Below are 20664 nucleotides of genomic sequence, written 5' to 3' on the forward strand. Positions count from 1 at the left end.
GGGATTGCCGGGGCGTGAGAGGCGGATGCTGCGAGCGCTGAGGTTGGGTACCAACCGGGGAACATCACTACGGTAACGTCTCAGCCAGCTTCCCGCTGCAGATTAACCTCCATTTTTTTGCGACACATCCTCTCCTTGTGCTGCTATAATAATCTGTCAGCGTGGATTCTGGACGGTCGTTGAGCAATTTAGAAAATTGAATGATTCCGGTCGCATCGCATGTTTCTCTGCTTGGATGTGTGTGTGTGTGTGTGTGTGTGTGTGTGTGTGTGTCCTGTGATGAAGATGAAGTCTCCAGTTAAATGTACCTTTATTTTTTATGTAATCTTCCCCCGTAGCCCGTCAAATACTGCAGCAACAGAAACACCCGTTGGAGGCTTGTTATGTCAATGAGAGCTGAAACCCCCCCAGGACTCGTTTTGGCCATTGCAGCTGCATTTTTTTAAAATAAATATCCAACAAGCCAGAATGGAAACGTTGGAGAACACCGACATCGCCACATGCAGAACCCATTCCAGTGACACACTCATGACCGGGCGTCTGCATGATGCTCCTCGTGTAATCTAGACGCTGCAGTGGCAAGGATGTCAGTCTGATATTGTTGTAAAACTAAAACAACTATTATGGGTTACTGTTTATTCTTATTCAATCTGCAGCTCAAAAGTTGGCAATGTGTAGGAGGGCCTTTGTCAGGCCTCCAAATGTTGCATACATGACACATGAGTGTTGATATTTACTGCACGAACACAGCAAGGTAAACCCATCTGTGCACCATCTGAGCTGTTTGTCTCTCTCTCTCTCTCTCTCTCTCTCTCTCTCTCTCTCTCTCTACCATTGCTGATCGCTTCGTGATGCATGTACTATGTTCCTTCTCCCTTCCACACCCCACCCTGTTGCCCCCTCTATACCTTTCCCTTCCTCCCTCAGATGGACAGAATGCATTTTCTCTCCTTCTTCCTCCTTTGCTTGACTTCGGTTGCCATTGGCAACAAAGGTCAGTTCCTCGTCCTTCTTATACTGTTAATTGTGAAGTGTTGAGGCGATGCTTTACATTGCAATGGGAGATTTCTGGGGATAAGGTTGTATAGCTGTTGTTCATTTAACATTAGTATCCACGTGGTTGCTTTCAGCTACATTTGTACATGTACATGTGAACAAATGTACGTTTCTTGTCGTGGCCCGTTGTGCATCTGCCTGTTTTCCTCCAGTCCTGTGATTTGAAGGGGATGATGAATCTGTTTCATCCTCTGTGGCACAGTTACCATCCTGGATAGCCATGACACTGAGTCAACATCATTGTTCCAATGACGATCATGCATGGGGGGTGGGGGGTGAATGAAGCAGGCTGTGTGTAAGGAGGATGTTAGAGAAGGAGGAAGAGGAGAGTGATGCAAAGAAGAGGAGTCAACTGAAGGAGAGAAAAGAGAGAGAGAGAGAGCTGAAGGAGCTGTGACAGAAGAGGACGTGGCTGAAAAGGCGAAGGCTGATAAGGAGGGATGAGGAAGAGGAGGTGGTAGAATGTGGTGGTATGGGAGATCGGATGACACGAGGGAAGAAGTAAAGCACAAGATACTGGAGCATTTTGGTATATAAATATATAGATGTGTGTGTGTTTGTGTGTGTGTGTTGTGGATGGATGGATGGAGTGACAAACAGAGGTAGAGTGCCAGTAGAGGCAGATAGAGATGGAATGGGATCCTCTCAATCTGTAATCCTGGATGTAATCCACAGGCCTGATGCTCAGATTAATGCTATGTAGCGGAGGAGGGAGGGAGAGAAATCAGACGAGTGGACAGAGGGGAGATAAATGACCAAAAAAGAGACATAGAAAAAGGACTGTGAAAACGGGGCGGAGGACGAGACGCTGTCAGGCTGGACCTTCAAAGGAGACAATAAATAACCTTCCTTTGATTAAGGCGAGGCATTAAACGGCAACCACCTTTTGATGCAGACCATAACCACAAAAAAAAATCTAAGACACGGATCATCATAAATCATCTGACATGGAAAGCACTTTTAGATTTGATCAGATAATTCCTTTATGCCAATGTCAGACTACCAGTTTATTTGGATTTACAGACGTTTGCATTTGAACATTTGACAAGATTCAAAACATTTTAGGTGATCTCTTCTTTATTAAAAATGTATCTGTGAAAAAACATGGTGAAAAACATACATTTTCCTCACAATTAAACTGCCAGTTTTCTCAAATAGACTAGATGGTACATAAAATATCAGAGATGAGTGAGAAAGAGTCACTTTTATTAGAGCCCAGTTAATGTCCCCCAGGCTGATTATTTTGTACAACCAAATGTATCAACCTGGACAGACACTTTATAATAACTAATAATAATGAAATATAAAGAATAATAAGTGACTCGTCCACCAAAATAGTAATTTATGAAATTTCAGTCATCAGGCTTTTCAACTTCATCAAATTATTTCAGTTGTAATAGTTCCAATATTTCAGTGTAAAATTAAACCAATAACATTCCTGCCTTCTAGTTTTTACTTTTAGTTTTTTTCCAGCAAGATTTAACATTTTAAATTCAACTAGAACTCATTTGGCAGCAGATTGACTTCTTTCAGAGTGACAGTTAATATTTCTCCTAAATGTTGGCTGTTGACTTATAACTAAGTAATAAAGGATACATTAATACAATAAACATTATTAGTTTTAAAAGGTGCGATATTTCTGTGTACTAGAAGCGTAGAATAATAAAAAATTAAACTAAGGTCATTCCTAATTGTAATCAAATGCAGTACAATTATGCAGACTATGTGGTGTCAAACAATATCCAGCAGCATTTTCCTCTCTTAACTCTCCTCTCAGTCAGATTAGTTCCAGGCAGATTCTCTGGGAAAGTCACAGAATCAGGCACAGCAGTGCTCAAACCCAATCTTGTGCCTCGGCCTTATTTCAAACTCCAGCCTCAGCATAAAGAAACCGACGACAACAGAGCTGAGGCGCTTTTTTTTTGTTGCTTTTTTTTGCTTTTGCTCAAGTGTAAAATTATCATCCTTCTGGCTCGTTGCTTTGGTCTTTGATCAAACAGCACTGAGGATGAATAATTAATTCACAATCAAAGGTTAAATTCACACTAAACCTCAGGCGCTTGGTTTTCACTTGGCTGTTTTTCTAGTGCATTATTGTGCATCACTTGTGGCAGGTTAGTTTGACTGGCTTTAATTACTTTGACGATTAAACTAGTGCTTGATTATTTTTATTTTTATTTTTATTTTTAGCTTTATTTAACTGAGAAGCCTCTTGAGGCGATATCTTTCTGAGGGAGATTGGTGCGTGTGATGCGTTTGCATCTACCGTAGATGTGGGTCTTTATAGAGAAAGGAACAGAAGAGGAGGAATCTGTGCGCTTGTAAATGTCATCAAACTGTCTGTGATCACACACACACACATGCATATATTGTCTATTTCCTACTCATCCACACTCTCACTATGCCCTTGCCTATGATGGAGTGTTAAAAATAGACACGTTGGCTCTTTTCTAATTGCTCTATTTAACCCGACGCTTCTTCCGTCTCCACATCTCTGCGCCGTTCAGCCAATAAGCACAAGCCATGGATCGAGACAGAGTACCAGGGGATTGTCATGGAGAACGACAACACCGTGCTGCTCAACCCCCCTCTCTTTGCGCTGGACAAAGATGCTCCACTTCACTACGCTGGTAACACTGGACAGCAGGAGAGAACGGGGGGGGGGGGGAATGCTCATAAATATGTGGCCGATTCCACGGATTTGCTCAAACATCCGCAGAATGTGTGAAACGTGTGAGAAATAGGCCAAATCAAGTTGCTCGCCCTGCCAAATTGAAAACGATCTCACCCGGCATGGCATGGGCTTCTAATAGTAAACATGCTGATCTTTACAGAATGATGTTTGAGGCTATCATCAGACCGATGCCATTAGCAGTCATATTTCCAAACAGACGGCCTGAAAATGAAAGGCGATGTCCTAAGTCACAGGGTCCATTATTTTTAGAACAGCATAGTGTAATTCAACCCTTCATCTCAGGAGTAGTCGGCAGTACTCTGCCTCTGCAGCCTGATGAAATAAGGGTATTGGATTTGCACTGCTGGAAATAACCATGTTCAGTCAAATTATCAATTAGAATTACTCAGGTGCTCCCAGAAGCTCATTAGGCTCATGAAAAAAAAAAAAAAAAGAAGATAAAATTGGGGATTTGAGCAAGAACGTTTCCCACCTTTAACTCAGGCCACAGGAAATTGTCGGCAGCGCTGAGAGCTTTATTTAGACTCTCAACTGTTATCTATTCTATAAGATAAGACTCCGTTTTAAGGGAGTCCTTCAGGTGTCTGTATGTCCTCTGCTATTGTCAGAAATGAATGACTGAATGTTAAGCTCGATCGTCCCCATTTATTCAATAATAGTCAAGGAGGCTGTTATTTCCTTCTTCTTGACTGGGCTGATTGACTCAGTTTCTGTTTATATGCCACCATGTTGTTGTAGTATTTATAATAAAAATTTTATCGTTATGACCTTTTCAAATCAAAATGGTAAATTTTCACATAAAAAAGGGAGAAAGAATATTAAGACCACGCAACTAATTGGGACGATAAAAAGAGGACGTGACAGGAAATCGAATGGTTACTCTTTACTGGAGTTTTCAGTTGAGATTAAAAAGGGAAAAGGTGCATTATAATTGGGGGGCTGTTTGACGCTGCAGATTCGTGCAGCTGGATTCAAGGTTGAGTGCAGAAAGGTGAGGGCACAAAGCTCAGAGGAATGTGTGCTTCAGAAATAAAGCGTTTTTCTAAAAGCTGTGAGCAGGCTTTCTAATAATAATCTGTTTAAATGATAATAAGAGATTAAATGACTTTGTTGAAGTGTGTCAATTATAGTAACATCAAGTTGAACATTTTATATATCCACCATAACTATTTCAGGCAATATACATATTATAAAATTAGAATATGAGCAATTTTCAACTTCTATAGGTCGAGTTGTGACTTCCTCTCTTCTGCCAGGTGAAATTTGCGGCTTTCGGGTTCATAATGGCCCTTCGGGTTCAGGGTCAGTCCAGTTTGAAGCAGTGGTTCTGGACCGGTCCACAGGCGAGGGTCTGGTCCGGGCCAAGGAGCCTCTGGACTGTGAGAGTCAGCGAGAGCACAGCTTCACCATCCAGGCCTACGACTGCGGAGAAGGTCCTGATGGCGTGAACAGCAAGAAATCCCACAAGTGAGTCCACCCCCCCTCTAAATGTACATATAAAATAGCATCCTCTTTTTAAAAAAAATAAATTCAACACAATTATTTGTTTCTATAGTGGCAGATAATAACAGAACGTTATCTCAAGGCCCTTTACAGGTGTAGAAGGGAAAGATAGAGCCCAACTTGTCCCAAAAGAGCAACCACTTTGGTGACGGAGGCGAGGAAAACCTTCCCTGTAACAGGCGGAAACCTTGAACAGAGCCTAGGACTCATAGTGGGTGGCCAATCTGTCTGGACGGGTGGGGTTGAGAAGGAGACAGAAGTAGAGAGACAGAGAGGGAGAGTGATGGAGAGGCAGAGAGAACAGGAGCAGACAGAAATATATTGTATTGACAATACGTCCAATGAGTCACAGCATCAAATGATCAATAATCCGAGTCTCTGTCTGATGCTCTGTCTTGCTGTGCGCTGCGGCGACTCGGCTCTTTCTGATTTCTACGGCGATGCTTCTCTCTGTGTTCCCCTTTTGCTTCCCAACTCCTTCTCCGTTCCCGCAGGGCCACCGTGCATGTTCGTGTAAATGACGTCAACGAGTTCTCCCCCGTGTTTGTCGAGCGTCGCTACGAGGCTTCGGTCCCAGAGGGCCGCCTGTTTGACCGAATCGTGCGCGTGGAGGCTCTGGATGCCGACTGCTCCCCGCAGTACAGCCAGATTTGCTTCTATGACATCATCACTCCCAATGTGCCCTTTGCGATAGACAACGACGGTGAGATATATGTTTTATCTTGTATCACTGAGGTGTTCAACTTAATATTTGTCTCTCTCTGCTACGATAATACAATATCGTCTCGCCGCTTTCCTTTTTTTTTTTAATGCTGTTGGCACTATCTGCTCTGTGTACAGTGATAAATTCAATATTCAATTCCGTTAACTCAAACTCCAGATGTCCTCATGCATGAAACGCACACAAGGCAGGCTCCGCTGAGATATTGCTGTCTGCCTCGCGTCCGAGTTGAATTCCAGGCGCTTATTTCCTCTCACAGCATCTTTCGGTTTTTGCCTCTCACAGGTAAAAGCTGAAAGATGTTTAGAATAGACCTTTTGTGGGCGGATTATAGCTTTATCTTTGCATATATTTATGAAACGGATTGATATAGTGGTATCCTTTTGTTCCCGGCTGCTCATAGAGTCCCTAAATTCTTCTTTGTTGTTTCTGTATCTATTACCTGTCAATTATTCGTGACTCAGCAGCCGAGGAGGACTCTGTTCTATAATCATTCTGGGCTTGGAGGGTGTTTTTTTTTTTGCAGAGGATGAGCAGCTCCTTTCTTTCCCGGGTCAGACCAGTGCAGCATCAGAGAGAGCTTTTGTTCAAACCATGTCCAGATACTGTGGGCTTGTCATTGTCTGTTTTCCCCCTGACTCTGTCTTTTCTTTTGATGCCGCTATCTCTTTCATCCCTCTGTTCCTCCTCTCGCCGTGTCACAGCGTCTTCCGTCTTACCTACTGTTTGACAGCTGACACACTGAGCACCAGATCGCCGGTACTTTTATCTCCTTAACACAGGAGGAAACGCATCCATTTTCAATTTGTTCTGCACAATCAATCCTCCTCTGTTTCGCTTTTCTAAGGTGTACATGCAGTGTTAGATGCTCTGTCACTGATTGGCTAGTCGTGCCAGGCTTTCAGTCCCACACGCTTGTTGGTGATGACTAACGCCTTCTATTTCTGTGTCCTGTTCATTCTTTGTTGCATTCTTTCTTGCCTATTCTTTCTTTATGTTTTTCTCCGTTTCCTAGGTAACATTAAGAACACGGAGCCTTTGGATTCGAAGCTTCAGCGTGTTCACACCTTCTGGGTGACCGCCTTCGACTGTGGGAAGAACCGCGCTCAGGCTGATGCTCAGGTCGTCGTCACGGTCAAGCCGTCCTGCAAACCCGGCTGGATTGGTAAGTGTTGTTACGTCTCAGTTCTGGTCCTTGGAGAAGTCTTAGCTTTGCCCTGATATTTCCTCGGCTGTAGGTACATTTGAAGTAGATATATTTTAGAAGAGGACTTCTTAGTTGTCTCTTTGTGAATTACACGTTGTACAGAATGTCCTTGTTTTCAGGATGGACCAAGCGTGTCGAGTACACACCCGGGTCGGGCAGCATTCCCCTGTTTCCCAGCCTGCATTTGGAGACTTGCGAAGAAACCGTGTGGAACATCCAGGCCACCGTAGAGCTCCAGACCGGCCACATCGGGAAGGGCTGTGACCGAGACAGCTACTCTGACCGATCTGTGCGACGACTGTGCGGTGAGTTTTGGTTTCAAGGTCAGCCCATGTGAATATTTAAAAAGGTAGAATCCTTTATGAATACGCTTCATTTTGTCTCCTCCTCAGGTGCTGTCAGAGGAGAAGTGGACCTCCTCCCCCCTCCATCTCCTGCTGCCAACTGGACCTCAGTTCTGCCCACGCTTCCCTCCTCTGATTCATCCCTGGTGTTCTCATTCAACGGGTCCAACCACGTAGCCCTGGTGCCGGATGCGGTCGTCACGGCGTTATCGGGTGACCACTTCACCCTGCAGCTCTGGATGCGCAGGGGCGGCGCCAACATCCAGCCTGCGACCTCTCAGACAAGAGCAAATCGCAAAGAGGAGGAGACAATTGTGTGCAGCACTGTCAGAAACGGTGAGTTATTTCACGCGATCATGCCTTTAATAGGATTCAAAGACATTTTAAGGCTGTTTTCGGCTGTTTGGGGAACATAATAGGCCTTTTTAGTAAGTAATGTCTTCAGTTGTTCCTTTCCACATTAAATCCTCAGAAGGTTACCCACTCAAATTCCCAGAACTGCAGGAGGAATAAAAGTTTATTGCTTTTAACAACTCCTCGCAAGGTGTTCTTGCGAGAGGCGCTTAAACCCCAGCTGGTCCACTTGATCAGCCAAGTGAGCAGCGGAGGAAATAAAAAAAAGCTGCAGTTTGTGCCAGGCATGTTAGTTTGTGCATCGGGAATATTTGCTACTGAATGACTTTGTAGATTGTTTTGCTAAATAGCAGCATGTTTAGGAAACCTTCACTCAGTAAAAAAAGAACGATAAAGTGAGAAAGACAAAGCAATGATAAAAAAAATGCAACTTTTCTGTGATTAATCGCATCGCACTTACCCGCCATTTATTTCCTGTTCTGCCCTCCTGCCCCGCAGATGACTCCTTCTCCCACTACTCTCTTTCCGTGCACGGGTGTCGTCTCTCTTTCTTCTACTGGCCTGACGTCTCCGCGGCACGGCCCGTCAAGTTCTTATGGAAACTGGAGCAGGTACAAGAGGAGAAATGTTCAGCATTTCACCTCCACTTATTTGCCTAACTGGGAATACAGATAGAATGATGGGGATTCAGCATCTGCTGAGACGGAAGCAAAACAATAAAGTAAAGCATTGATCATGATATTATCGTTCTGTTGCGCTCGGAGGTTTTCAATAGCGTTTAGGTCGAGGTTCATCACTTGGCCAGGCCTGGACTCCAGACCCTGTTCGAGCACACCAACGGCACAAGACAAGCCATGCCCCCCCCCCCTCCCCCAGCTGCAGCATACTTAGATATCTGCCTTAGATGATGATATAATAGCATTGCTAAAAGAGAAAAAGGGTTTTCTTAAGGTGGGTAAAAAAGAAATTAGTAATGCAATTTTAAATCCCACGAGTGCACTTTGAAAGTTACGTGAAAAATTTCAAGTCTATCCTGATAAAGGGCCTTTCCTCATCTCCAGGCTTTCTCCAATTAATTGGCTACTTAAAATGTCTCTGCATGAGACGCCAAGTCCGTTTATGTGTAAATTAACCATTGTGCTGTTCCCACTGAGGAGGATATTACATAATCCAAAATTAAAAAATAAATTCTATTTAAAATATATATATATATATTCAGAGACTTATTCATTCTTTGTGGATAAACATAACATCTTAGCTGGGCATGAGAGATCTCCATTTTTCATATGTAAAATGCATTCTCATTTATATTCATATATAGCTGCATATAAATGTTCGCAGTGACGCCCTGCATGCCGTTGTGCATAAATTGGTTCCACATCAGGTATTCTGAATATTGATCGTATGCCCTCCTTGCATACCTGCATGCATGTCAGTGTGTGTGGGGAGGCTGGTTGTTTTGACTGAAGTCACTGGTCCCAGACAGATTGAAACAGCATGAATTGAAAGACCCTGAGCTGATTTAAGAAGATTTATCAAATCCCTCTGTCTGATCCGTGATATGTTATTACACCAGTCGGCTCCTCGGTCACTTCAATTAATTTCCCTGTCTTTTGTGTTCCTTCTGATGTCTCCCTATCCATAGACAAAGCTCAAACTGACTAATTAAAAAAAAGAAAATTTTAATTGCACACGATATATTATAATTAACAAAGGAATAAACACACCTGCAAGACATTTGTGTCTTCTGACCGAATCTTCTCCGTCTCGTAGGTGTGTGACAGCGAGTGGCATCATCTTTCCCTCAGCGTCCAGTTCCCGTCAGTCACTCTGTATGTCGATGGCGTAACCTTCGACCCCGCTCTGATCCATGACAACGGAGCCATTCCCAACCCGGCCCCCCGCCAGCGGATGTTTATTGGTGCCTGTTGGGGTAAAGACATTTGAACTCTATTTTTCATTCCAGCGTAATGATGCATTTTGACAGAAATGAAGGCAAACGTACAATGGATGATGGATTTTACTTATAATTTATTTATTTGTTTGGAGGGGTTGCACAAATTGCACACTGCGACGCCACACATTTTTCAAGGATAGCGAACTGTTTCTCGTATATGCATTGGCAATATCCAAATCATCTCATCCATCAGCCAAGACGTTTTGCCAATCAATCACTCACCCATTCCAGTCACTTGCAATTTGGTTGATGCATTTTGTCTTTGAGGGCTAATAATATAACTGACTTATCAATTATTCAGGGAAGCAGAATAACATGCGGGCTAGACCACTTACACCCCAGCCGCTGGTTAAACTGGAAGACTCTGGCTGCCAATTAGCAGTAAAAAAAACAAAAAAAAACCACACACACACACACACACACACACACACACACACACACACACACACACACACAAACACACACACTGACGCTCCATAGTGGAGCTCTGCAACAGCTGCAGCTAGTAATGAGGAGAGAGTGTATATGTGAATATGATCTAGAGTTTCCCTGCCAAAGTTTTTTCTCACTCGTGTCTACTGGTGCTATTTCCTTTATTCTTCATGACAATCCGTTTTCCTCTCACTTCCCTTTCATACATTACTATATTTACGTATATCTCTCAGCGGACCTTATTATGTACCCTCTTTGTCTCTCCATGTATTTTTCTGCAGAGCCTGGGGAGAAGCAGAAGGAGCTACTTAACAACACCATCCCTGAGGGTAAAGACTCAGGTGACCTTAATGCTGTCAGCTTGTTGGTGTACAGATTGCTTATTTTGTTGTGTCATTGTTACTGCATAATTTATATGCTCATTTACATTACATTATAATCAATATAAAAGTGGTAGTAACGGAGCTCCTGGACGGTCTGTGATCATTAGTGAAGTACGTGGGTGGTTATCACGGCCTGCTGTCGGGCGTGACGGTGCGTCCTGGGAGTGTGGAGCCTCACAGTGTGGTGGAGTGTCTTTACGCCTGCAGGGAGGGCCTGGATTTCGGAGACCTTGAGACGCTGGGCTCTGGCATGAAGGTAATGACTCAAACGTGGGCTGTCGTATAATGGAGAAACAATAATGAAAGAGCCCTTCCCTTTTCGTATGTGTTCATTACTCTCACACAGTCCTATTTAAAAACTACATCCCTGCAATTTTTTTTGCTGTTCATTAGATATGCTTTGAAGAATAAATTTGCAATTTTTGCAGCTGGAACTAAATAATAATGATGATGTGAGGAGAACCAGTTTAAATCTTTATATGGGCATCTGACTCTGTGTGAACCTGTTATCTGAATGCAAACACAACTTGTGTGAGTGAACGTGTTTCTAACCTCCTCTAGTGGTGGCTTGGCGCTTTTGAGTGTTACCATGTTTGTCCAGTGTGATTGTCTTTGGTCTTGGTAGCATGATTAATGTGCACATTTCATTCATCTTGTCTGCCCTCCTTTCAGGTCCATGTGAACCCCAGTCAGTCAGTTTTAGTGCTGGAGGGGGATGACATTGAGAGCTTTAATCGCGCAGTGCAACAAGTCACTTACAGGAACTCTCTGCGATTCGCCACTCCTGGAGTCCGACCCCTGAAACTAAGCACCTCCCTCAGGTACAAAAACACACTCTTACACATGCACAAACAAATAACGACTCTTTTTACTAAACGCAGAGATACTGATTTCATCATCAGAAGTATTTAAATATTCACAGACGGCTCTGCTTTAGTTGAACGCTGCAGTGTAGTGTCCTCTTACTTATAGTAACAAAGATCTGAATTGAAATGCAGACATGGCCTTTCTGTGTTTGTGTGTTTCTCCCTCGTCTGCCAGCCCTCCCCCCTCATCAGTTTGGATTCTCTCTGGGCGTTCCAGCTTCCTCCCAGTCCAAAAACATGCAACATAATTGAAATGGTGAATGTGATTGTGGCTGGTTGTTCATGTCAGCCCTGTGGTGAACTGTGTCAACCCATCCATGGTATCGTGTGTCTCACCCAATGTCCTCTGGTATACCCCCCCCCCAACAATCCGGCAGATGATAAATGGATTACAGAAATTGGATGGATGATTGAAAGTCAGTCTGGCTCGGTCTGAAATGAGACAAGCTCAAGGAAGTTAAATGAAGTGTAAAGTATCATAATGGAAAAATGGTACATCAGACACTTGCTAAGAGTTTAAAGAACGTGCTGAATAAGAGTAAGAATAAGAATCCCACAGTGTCACGCTCTGGAATCTTCTTTAACATTGATCTCATCAAACATTGACTTTGCCTGGACTGAGATAAGAACTGGTGCGACATAAAAGAGCTGACTATATAGGAAACATGTCAAAGGAGCAATAACGAGGAATATCTTATCTCTTTGTTCAGACATTTCTTAAATGTAATCTATCTGGAGCTGAAGTTAGTGAAAGATTCATTCAAATAAACCATTTTGATGTTGTTCCTTTTTAATATCCCCCAATGAAAAATAAAGAGCATCTCCTGTCCTATTAGTCAGTTATTTACATAGGAAAAAAACATATTCCTTTAGTCCACATTTTTTCACGGTAGCCTTGGCGGTTCCGCACGGATTGACGGCACAATGTTGTTCAGCAGCAGAGCAGCCTGGTTCGGTCTGCATCGCTCTGAAGCACATGGCTGTGTAAATGAAAGGCACACAAACTCAGTTTCCGTGCCAGTGCTCAACCACGCTTAACATCTGCAAACTGGCTCTCTGGCTTTAGCAGCCACTTTTAGCTCATGCAATTTTAATTCACATAGGAAAGTACAGTCAAGCACACATATGCTCTAAGGTATATTCTGTATTTATACTTAAACTAGCATCCTGCCAAAAAAAAAAAAATCGGATCCTATAAAACTCTCAAGCTGCACAGACATTCTTATAATTCGCATGTGTATAAGATTCAAATTATTACCGCACCACAAGTTTGTGCTGGAGGATTTTTTCCACAGAGTGATTGTAAGATCCCAAAAGCTCAAGGTCATGGATGGATTTTCTTTCCTTGGCTTAACTCAAGTGAACTGGAGGTTTTTTTTTTTAATTCTTCTGCATGTTTTATTGCGTGTGTGAAGATTAGACTGATTTGAGGCCAGGAGTTACCCAGATGGCTGAACAGCAGGCCCTTCTGGAGAGGCAGCTGTTCACTCTGATAATAGAAATCTAACACACACACATGGACATATTTTGCAAAATGCCTTTGCTGATTTGATGCTGAATTATAGTGCAGATGAATAAATATGTGTGCAGCTTGTCATCAATTCGATTTGCTTTCCCCTCGTCTGGAAGGCTATTTTTCCAACAGAGATACATTGGAAAGACATTTGCTTCTTTCATTGTCACAACTCAGACACCACTCTAACCCTAACCTCTATCAAGGCAGCTCAGATTCCCCTGCCGTGTTAGCACACCTGATAGCCCCATGATAGACTGGACATTATAATAGGCATACAAACAAATAAAAATAACTGTGGAAAATAAAAATCTCCATGGTAAAGGTAACCATAGTGAAATTATTAGACTGAGATCATTCTTTGTGGGTTTAGAGCTATTTGCTCAGGATCATCATGTCATCTTCCTTTCTGTCACTTTGCATCCATCATTGCTAAATTGTGTGCAAGTTGGAAATCTACAGCTTTATTAGCTCTACTTTGAGGTAAATGCTAACATGAGCATGCTACAATGCTCACAGTGAGGTTAAAGAATCGTGTTTTACCTTCATCATAGGATTTATCATATGGGCAACTTTAATGTCTGGATAAGATTTTAAAGTCTTATCTGGACCAAAGCGAGGTGCCATTAGAGCCGCATTACATTATTTAAAGAAATGGTGCAGACAGCTACCAGTTACCCAGTCAATGACATTTTTAAATTCTCCTTTTCAAATTCTCTATTTGCATCACACTCGCCTTTATTTACCCGCCAGATGTTTCAACGAGGAGAGCTGCCTGTCCCTCAAGCAGCTGGAAGGATACCTGGTGGTCCTCCAGCCGGACGCCCCTCAGATCTCGCTGTCTGGGGTCGGTCCTCATCTGGCCCGTCCTGCCCCTGAGTTCGAAGGTCCGCGTGGTGTCCCCCTTTTCCCTGAGCTGCGGATCGTCTGTTCCTTGTCTCATGCCGTCAACACAGCTGCACAGGGTATGGAGGGTGGAGGTGAGTCATGCATTAAGTGTCCCCACTGCTGCTGTACATCTATGAGGTATTAGGAGATGAACTGAACAATTTGTTTTAACACACAGCTCCTCCCTGTAATTAACCGTCTGCAAAATTTGGTTAATGATGTCGCCGTTGATCTCCTTTTCACTGCCTCTTAGCTCTGATGTCTGACGCTATAGCTCACACGCTGGACGGGTGTGAAGTCCAACCACTGGGAGAAGAGCTAAACTCAGAGAGGGAAGAGCTTCTGGTGGACATGGATGTTGTGCGAGAGAGGGGACTGGAAATCATCAATACTACTGCATATATTGCCATCACCGGTAACGTGCATAAGGACAACCTGTTTCTGTTCATGAAAAAAGATGTGCAGAGCATTCTTTTGTTATTGGCTTGGCAAGGGAAAGTATTATTGCCATTAATTCTTGTGCAGGCATTGATAGGCACCAATATATCTATAAAGTATTGATTATGGCTCAAACAATATGCAAGAAATCTCATTTTTCTATAGGAATAGAATACGAGCAGAACACAAAATGAAGACCATTTCTCATCTGACAGATCTTTTAAAACCTCCACACTGTATAATTTCCCCCCTCAGTACTTAACCCCTTCTCCTTTATTCCGTCTTTATATTTCTGCACTCTTTCCAGGAGCTGAATCCATCTCCGTGTATGAGGATGTCCTTCGCTCAGTCCACTACCGGCTGGCCAAAGGCTCAGCTCGCTTCGAGAGGCGGTTCCGCCTGTCCTGCTCTGAGATGAATGGCAGATACACAAGTAATGAGTTGACTCTCGAGGTGAGAAGGGCCATTGTCCCCTGGTATCGACGTGCACAAGCACAAATCATTTAGATTACGCAGCCGTACAAATAATCACGATGCAGTGATTGCAATGTGTCATTTTGAGGCAGTAACACTGAACTCATTATGCCTTCTCCTCTATTCCTCCCGTCCTCCATCCTTGCAGGTGAACTTCCTCCACTCCCTGGACAGCCTGTACCATCCATCCCACCTGCTGGCCTCCCAGCAGCAGTTTCTCCATCCATCCCACCATGCTGGAGAGCTGAGTGGACACACTCTGCCCAATCCACACCGCAACTCAGGTGACATATTCCTCTCATCAGCATTTCCTGCACTGTAGCATGAATTATTAGTGTAACGAAGTGCTTCATAGCAAAGGACAAAAAGACATAACGTGCAGTCATAGCTCGAGATGGAATGGTAGGAGCCTTAAACGGTTAAGGGTTAATACTCACAACGCATGGACAGTGCCTCCGGCTTGATTCCCAGCCAAGCTGAATCAAATACTTTCATTTTCAGTCTTGACAACTGATGGTTGACTTGCGTCGCAGGAAATGCGAAATCAGCATTCTAAAGGTTTTATTAAGAAGGAAACACTCTTAGATCTCAAAGATAGACACAGAGACTTGTTCTATCCTTGAATGCAAACATCACGTTAATGTCTGTTTACAAGGAAACTCCATAGGGTCCCCTTTAAGTCCAGAAGAGATCATTTCAGAGTCCGGGAGCTGCAGCCTCTGAGGCACAGTCTTTTAGTTTTATGCCTTGGGTGAGAACCAAGCAATAAACCCAAATTAAAAAGACCCCTGGAAACCTAACTCGTGATAAATGTCTGCAGCAGAGCTTTAATGAAGGCAGGTGCCTGGGCACACAGAGCAAGGGTAGAGAGAGCGTGGTGAGGCAGTGTTACCAGTGTGAGCTGTGTAATGGTCTGCTACACTGCTGCAGTAATTACAGTTACACAGTTGGTGGCACTTTCAGCTTGAATTCTGTTGTCCATAACTAAAACATTTTAGATTTTAAAATGTATCTCTTGTTTTCATTTCTTTGAATTTGTTCACCTGGTTTTTGTCCCGTTTTACGCTGCATCTTAGGCAACACTGTTGTGTTTTAAATGCAGATGAACTGGCTTGACTTGTCTTATTGGCATGCATACTCTTAATATCATTTTATTATTCATAATCATCCTGGCATGTTCTTTTTTTCCCCCTCCTTTCCAGTGGTGCCAGGAGCAGCAACGGTTATTATTATGGTGTGTGTTGGTTTCCTGGTTGTCATGGTGATCCTCGGAGTGTTCCGGATTCGCTCCATTCATCGCCGGGATGAAGGTGCCGGAGGCGGGTCTAAGGACGGCAATGGCCAATGGGATGACTCTGCACTCACCATCATCGTCAACCCCATGGAGGTGAAAATATGCTGTTTGAATTTTGGCGGTAAATGGCCGCATATGTTTTGCTCTTGTTTTATCCTAACATTGTTCTCTCACACAGACCTATGAATCTCGAATGGGCATATCTGCTGACACGGAGGGGGAGGGGGAGGGGGAGGAGGACGAGGAAGTTGCAGAGTCACCTGATGACGCCAATGATGACCAGCGAATCATTATCAAAAAGGAGGGGAGGGATGGCAGCGCCCGTCGCTACTGAGCCGCCTGCGTGTGTCTCAGCACCAGTTCTCATGGGAACCACACACTGGATCACCAGTTACACACTCAAACACTTAATATCAACAACTGCTTACACCATTTGTAAAAGGAATGTATGCATACAAACACAGTCACTGTAATACTCCTGACACTCAATGCCACATGTGACCTATAGCCAACAATGAGCAGTTGTTCTCCACCTAAATGTTCTATGGCACAATGTATACAGTTTACGTAATTTAACCACTTTAATAAGCCCCACCAAAATTATACGTGGTGCGCCAGTGCTAAATCACAAGATGGTAATGTGTTTGTTGAGTGTAATACTGGCTGAATGAAATAGCTTTTTTTTAAATTGCAAATAAGAAGATTGTATTTTAATGTTTATTATTTAACAGAGAATGAAATCCTGTTCTTTGTCTCAATATTAATCTTTACAAAATGAAATTTGGAAGAATCCATAGCATGCAGGCCTTGAACAGATGTCCAGGCAAAGAAACAAAGCCTTGATCCATGGCGCTGCACTTCCTTATTAAATTGACTCGAGAAGTCCATGCACAAGCTCTTCTCCCTCTTTGCATCCACTCGCCTCACATTTCTAAATCACCGTTGAGCAGAAAGGAAATACACTGTGGGTCTGACATTACAGTCACTCTTCAGCATATTTATTAAATATAAAAATCCATGTTTGAAGGTATTTTTCTTTTGGTATTGTGACGACTTTAGCACTTCAGCGCTTGACTGTATCTTATGTGGGGCTGATGATTAGATGAGAAGATTTGAGGACTATCAACAACAATTTCCATGAGCTTTGTATTCTTGCAATATTCCATTGACACACAGTGAAGGCCTCAATGTGTTGAGCCCATGTCTGTGTGATTTCTGGGTCATATCAGAGCTTGTGCTGTCTTCAATAAACCTGAAGTCGAACAGCTCTGACACACACACACACACACACACACACACACAGTGACTGCTGGAATGTCTAAATGAACCATTACTGCTTTTACAATAACTGCAAGGCATCTCATACAAACACATAAATGCTCACATGCACATCCCATAATGCTACCCCTGCTGTTTCCAGAATGTCAGCTCAGCTTGGGCAGTTTTTGATTGTAATGAATTTTCTGTACATATAATGATTAATATTATGATATTATTGTTATTACTATTAAAATTGTTGCAGCCACACTTTTTCTGCGCATTATGTGAGGGAAGCAGATTATGATTTCCTTGTACTTCTAAATTGAGTATTTCATCTTTGCAGCATCAAAAAAACAGTACAATGATAATAATAGTACCGTAGTAGTGATAAAGATGATAATCCCTGGCTTGGTGAGTGTCTCTTAATTTGTGTGTAATATTGTTGTAATTTAAGAACTTGTCAATATCCGAATCACAGAAAAAGGAGGGCACAATGTTGTGATACTTAGATATGTCTCACTCATTTTATATTTCACAATTCTGTGTTACTTTTTCACATTTTATAAACTTTTTCCTCTTGTTTTCACTCCATCTGATATCTTTGGTTCAATGAATGTAAAACTGTGCGCCTCTCCTCACCCCCCCCCCCCCCCCTTCCCTTTTCCCCTCACCTCTTTCTCTGTGTCTCTTGCTGTCTTTCTGTGTAGCCTATCAATGTGCAGTGCTAAACCTGTCAGTAAATAAAGCCCGTCGTTTCTGAGTGTGATGTTAAGAAGGAATAAACATTGCATTGATTAATAACTTATATTATTACTGTTACTATTGGCTCATTACCTGTAATTATTGATACAATGATGACATGGATTATGCTGACTAGCTGTTATGGTCAAAAAGAACAAAAATTCATAATAAAAACACAATATGAGATCTCCACGACAGAAAGTGTTCTTGTTAAAGACGACGGCATTGTAGAAAATAATTTTAAAAGCAATGTTATATATGAAAATGTACAAGAATTACATTTGTACCACACCACATTTATCTGAACCCGAGTTACCAGTCACTACTTTTCAAAATAAGATAAAAAACATAACATAAGATTTAAAAAAGAAGCCAACTACACTTGCAGTATTCAAGGTAAACACTGACAAAATACTGCTTCTACACTCCAACCACAGTAATATACAGGTGAGAGTAGTGTTCAGATCATTAAATAATAGAAGCTAACATAAAATATTATACAAAATTCTGTCTTAAGTTGTTAACGTAACGTCTTTAATCTTCCAGAAACACGCACACATTTACACTTACGTATATTACGTATTATGCACCTGGCAACAACAGTTCGGTCTTTACGGCAAAAGTCTCCAGCGTTAAAACCTTTGCGTTGTTAAATTCTTCTCCGTCGGCCTCTCTACGTTTGTTTTCGTCGAGCGCCGACATCTTCGTACGTAAAGCTGTGCGAGAATACAAAACCCATCCAGCCGCTCAAGTGATCGGTGGAGGGGGTTTTGTGTTGTGGGTCATGGAGGCAGAAGGTAAATAAAGGAGAAGCGTCCGGAAGCCGAGTACACAACAGCGGCTGGATTCAGACGGTTTCTGCCAGGATTTTCTGCGGCAACTTTTAGAATCAGGCGGAAAAGGGCTGACCAGAGCCGGGGGGACTCCCAGCAGCTGCTGTCGGCGGTGAGATGAACGTTACGCTACTCGCCTATTCATGCCTGCAACGACCTGTCCCCGACAGTAGCTAGCTAGCTAGTGCCATTAGCACCCTCTAGCTACATTCGCTTTTGTTGGAAGGGACGTCGTTGCTTGAATTCTTCTTCTTTTGGCTCGCTGGCGTTATTTTTAATGAACCACGTCGGCTATGGACACGTTAGCTTGATTGCGGTATGTAAAGCTAATAGCGCTGTTTGTGGTCAACACCACGGCTAGTGTCAGACACACAGAGCTACAAGTGCAAGCGAGGCTCTCCGTGCAGTTAGCCGGCTTGATACCAGTGGGTTGCTTTTAGGTGCGCAATGTGCCAAAGTTTCCATTTCGCCTTTGTTTTTGGAATAATTCCCGAAACCAGCTATCTCGCATTTTTTTTAGTATATAGATGAGCGATTAAACATGACATAGTTGCCTGTCTGTGATGGCGTGTGTATTAATATCTCGTGTAATCCTCTTACATTGACCCTAATCATCATACAAACAGCTGAATGAATTGATATCAACCCCCCATTGTCTATTGGGTTTATTGGAAAATGCTGTTTAACTGCCATTGCAATAACCAACTCAAATACAGACTGTAAATAACACAAGATTTTTCCAAAATACAGCACAGAATGCTAATTTTACCAACTTCTTATTGTCTCAAGACACTGAATGTTCAGCTTTCTATGACGTATTTTCTTTTTGTGATTTCCTTATACTTGATACGCCAAAGGATTCCAGGGTCAGAGCAAGGACAGTAGCCCCAGAGCATCACTAAGCTACCAACATGCCTACACTGTAGATACTGGATTCTCTTAAGCATACACTTCATTCTTCTTCCTAAAGACGTACCAGTCATCCATGGGTGAACGGGTTACATTTTGGTTTCATCACTCCACACAGCAGCATTCCCCTGGAGCTGACTACGTGCTTTTGGTCAAGATATGATGAGTGATTGGAAACCCACTTGTAGCATGAGCTCCACTCCGGAATATTTTCTGTGGTGATGTTCAACGTACAACGCAATAATAGACATTCATCCATTCATTCATTTTCCAAACCGCTTTGTCCGTCACCGGGTCGCAGGGTGAGAGGCAGGGTACGCCAGTTCATCGCAGACACAGACTCACACCTGTGGGCAATTTAGTGTAACCAAATGCACCTAATTTGCATGATTTTTGGTGGAGGGAGGAAGCCGGAGAACCCGATAATAGACAGAGAATTAAATTTCTATTCCTGGCAATTCATTATGGAAATTGAAGCATTGCACATCCCTCCGGGGAGGTGGAACAAATAGAGTGGGCCAGCATGTACAACAGTCCGTCAGCTGTTCGTCGCTGGGTCTCGATGTAGGTCAGTCAGTTGAGCTGCAGAAGTAAAGAGTAAATAATTATTAGAATTTGTACTTTTGGAGGATCAGGTAAGTGAACTTCAGATATGAAAAAGGGATGAAATAGAACTTAATATTGAAGGTGTGACTTAATACTGCATGCCGATGTATTTTTTATTATGTTTTATCAGCACGAAACAGTGTTTTACGCATACATCTTTAATTTCTATTTATTGTAACCGTGCCCTGTA

General features: G+C 42.8%; 1 protein-coding gene across 1 annotated transcript; it reads left to right on the forward strand.

The window, feature by feature from the left end:
* The first annotated feature begins 927 nt into the window (after positions 1–927).
* LOC137915776 (calsyntenin-3-like) lies at positions 928–16459 on the forward strand. Its single transcript, XM_068758895.1, has 18 exons — positions 928–994; positions 3564–3686; positions 5008–5218; positions 5749–5957; positions 6991–7140; positions 7302–7487; positions 7575–7862; positions 8379–8491; positions 9654–9813; positions 10551–10610; positions 10760–10908; positions 11325–11473; positions 13785–14011; positions 14173–14334; positions 14665–14810; positions 14980–15115; positions 16034–16218; positions 16304–16459. Exons 1-18 carry the CDS (start codon positions 928–930, stop codon positions 16457–16459), a joined length of 2877 nt encoding a protein of 958 aa, XP_068614996.1.
* The last annotated feature ends 4205 nt before the right edge of the window (positions 16460–20664 follow it).

This window comes from Brachionichthys hirsutus, unplaced genomic scaffold (genome assembly GCF_040956055.1).
Source record: "Brachionichthys hirsutus isolate HB-005 unplaced genomic scaffold, CSIRO-AGI_Bhir_v1 contig_764, whole genome shotgun sequence".
NCBI classification, from domain to species: Eukaryota; Metazoa; Chordata; class Actinopteri; order Lophiiformes; family Brachionichthyidae; genus Brachionichthys; species Brachionichthys hirsutus.

Bases quoted from the DNA above. Each gene is read 5' to 3' on its own strand.
- LOC137915776 (XM_068758895.1), top strand. From the start codon at position 928: ATGGACAGAATGCATTTTCTCTCCTTCTTCCTCCTTTGCTTGACTTCG. The intron at 995-3,563 runs GTCAGTTCCTCG...TGCGCCGTTCAG, and splicing joins GGTTGCCATTGGCAACAAAG to CCAATAAGCACAAGCCATGG. The intron at 9,814-10,550 runs GTAAAGACATTT...ATTTTTCTGCAG, and splicing joins GTTTATTGGTGCCTGTTGGG to AGCCTGGGGAGAAGCAGAAG.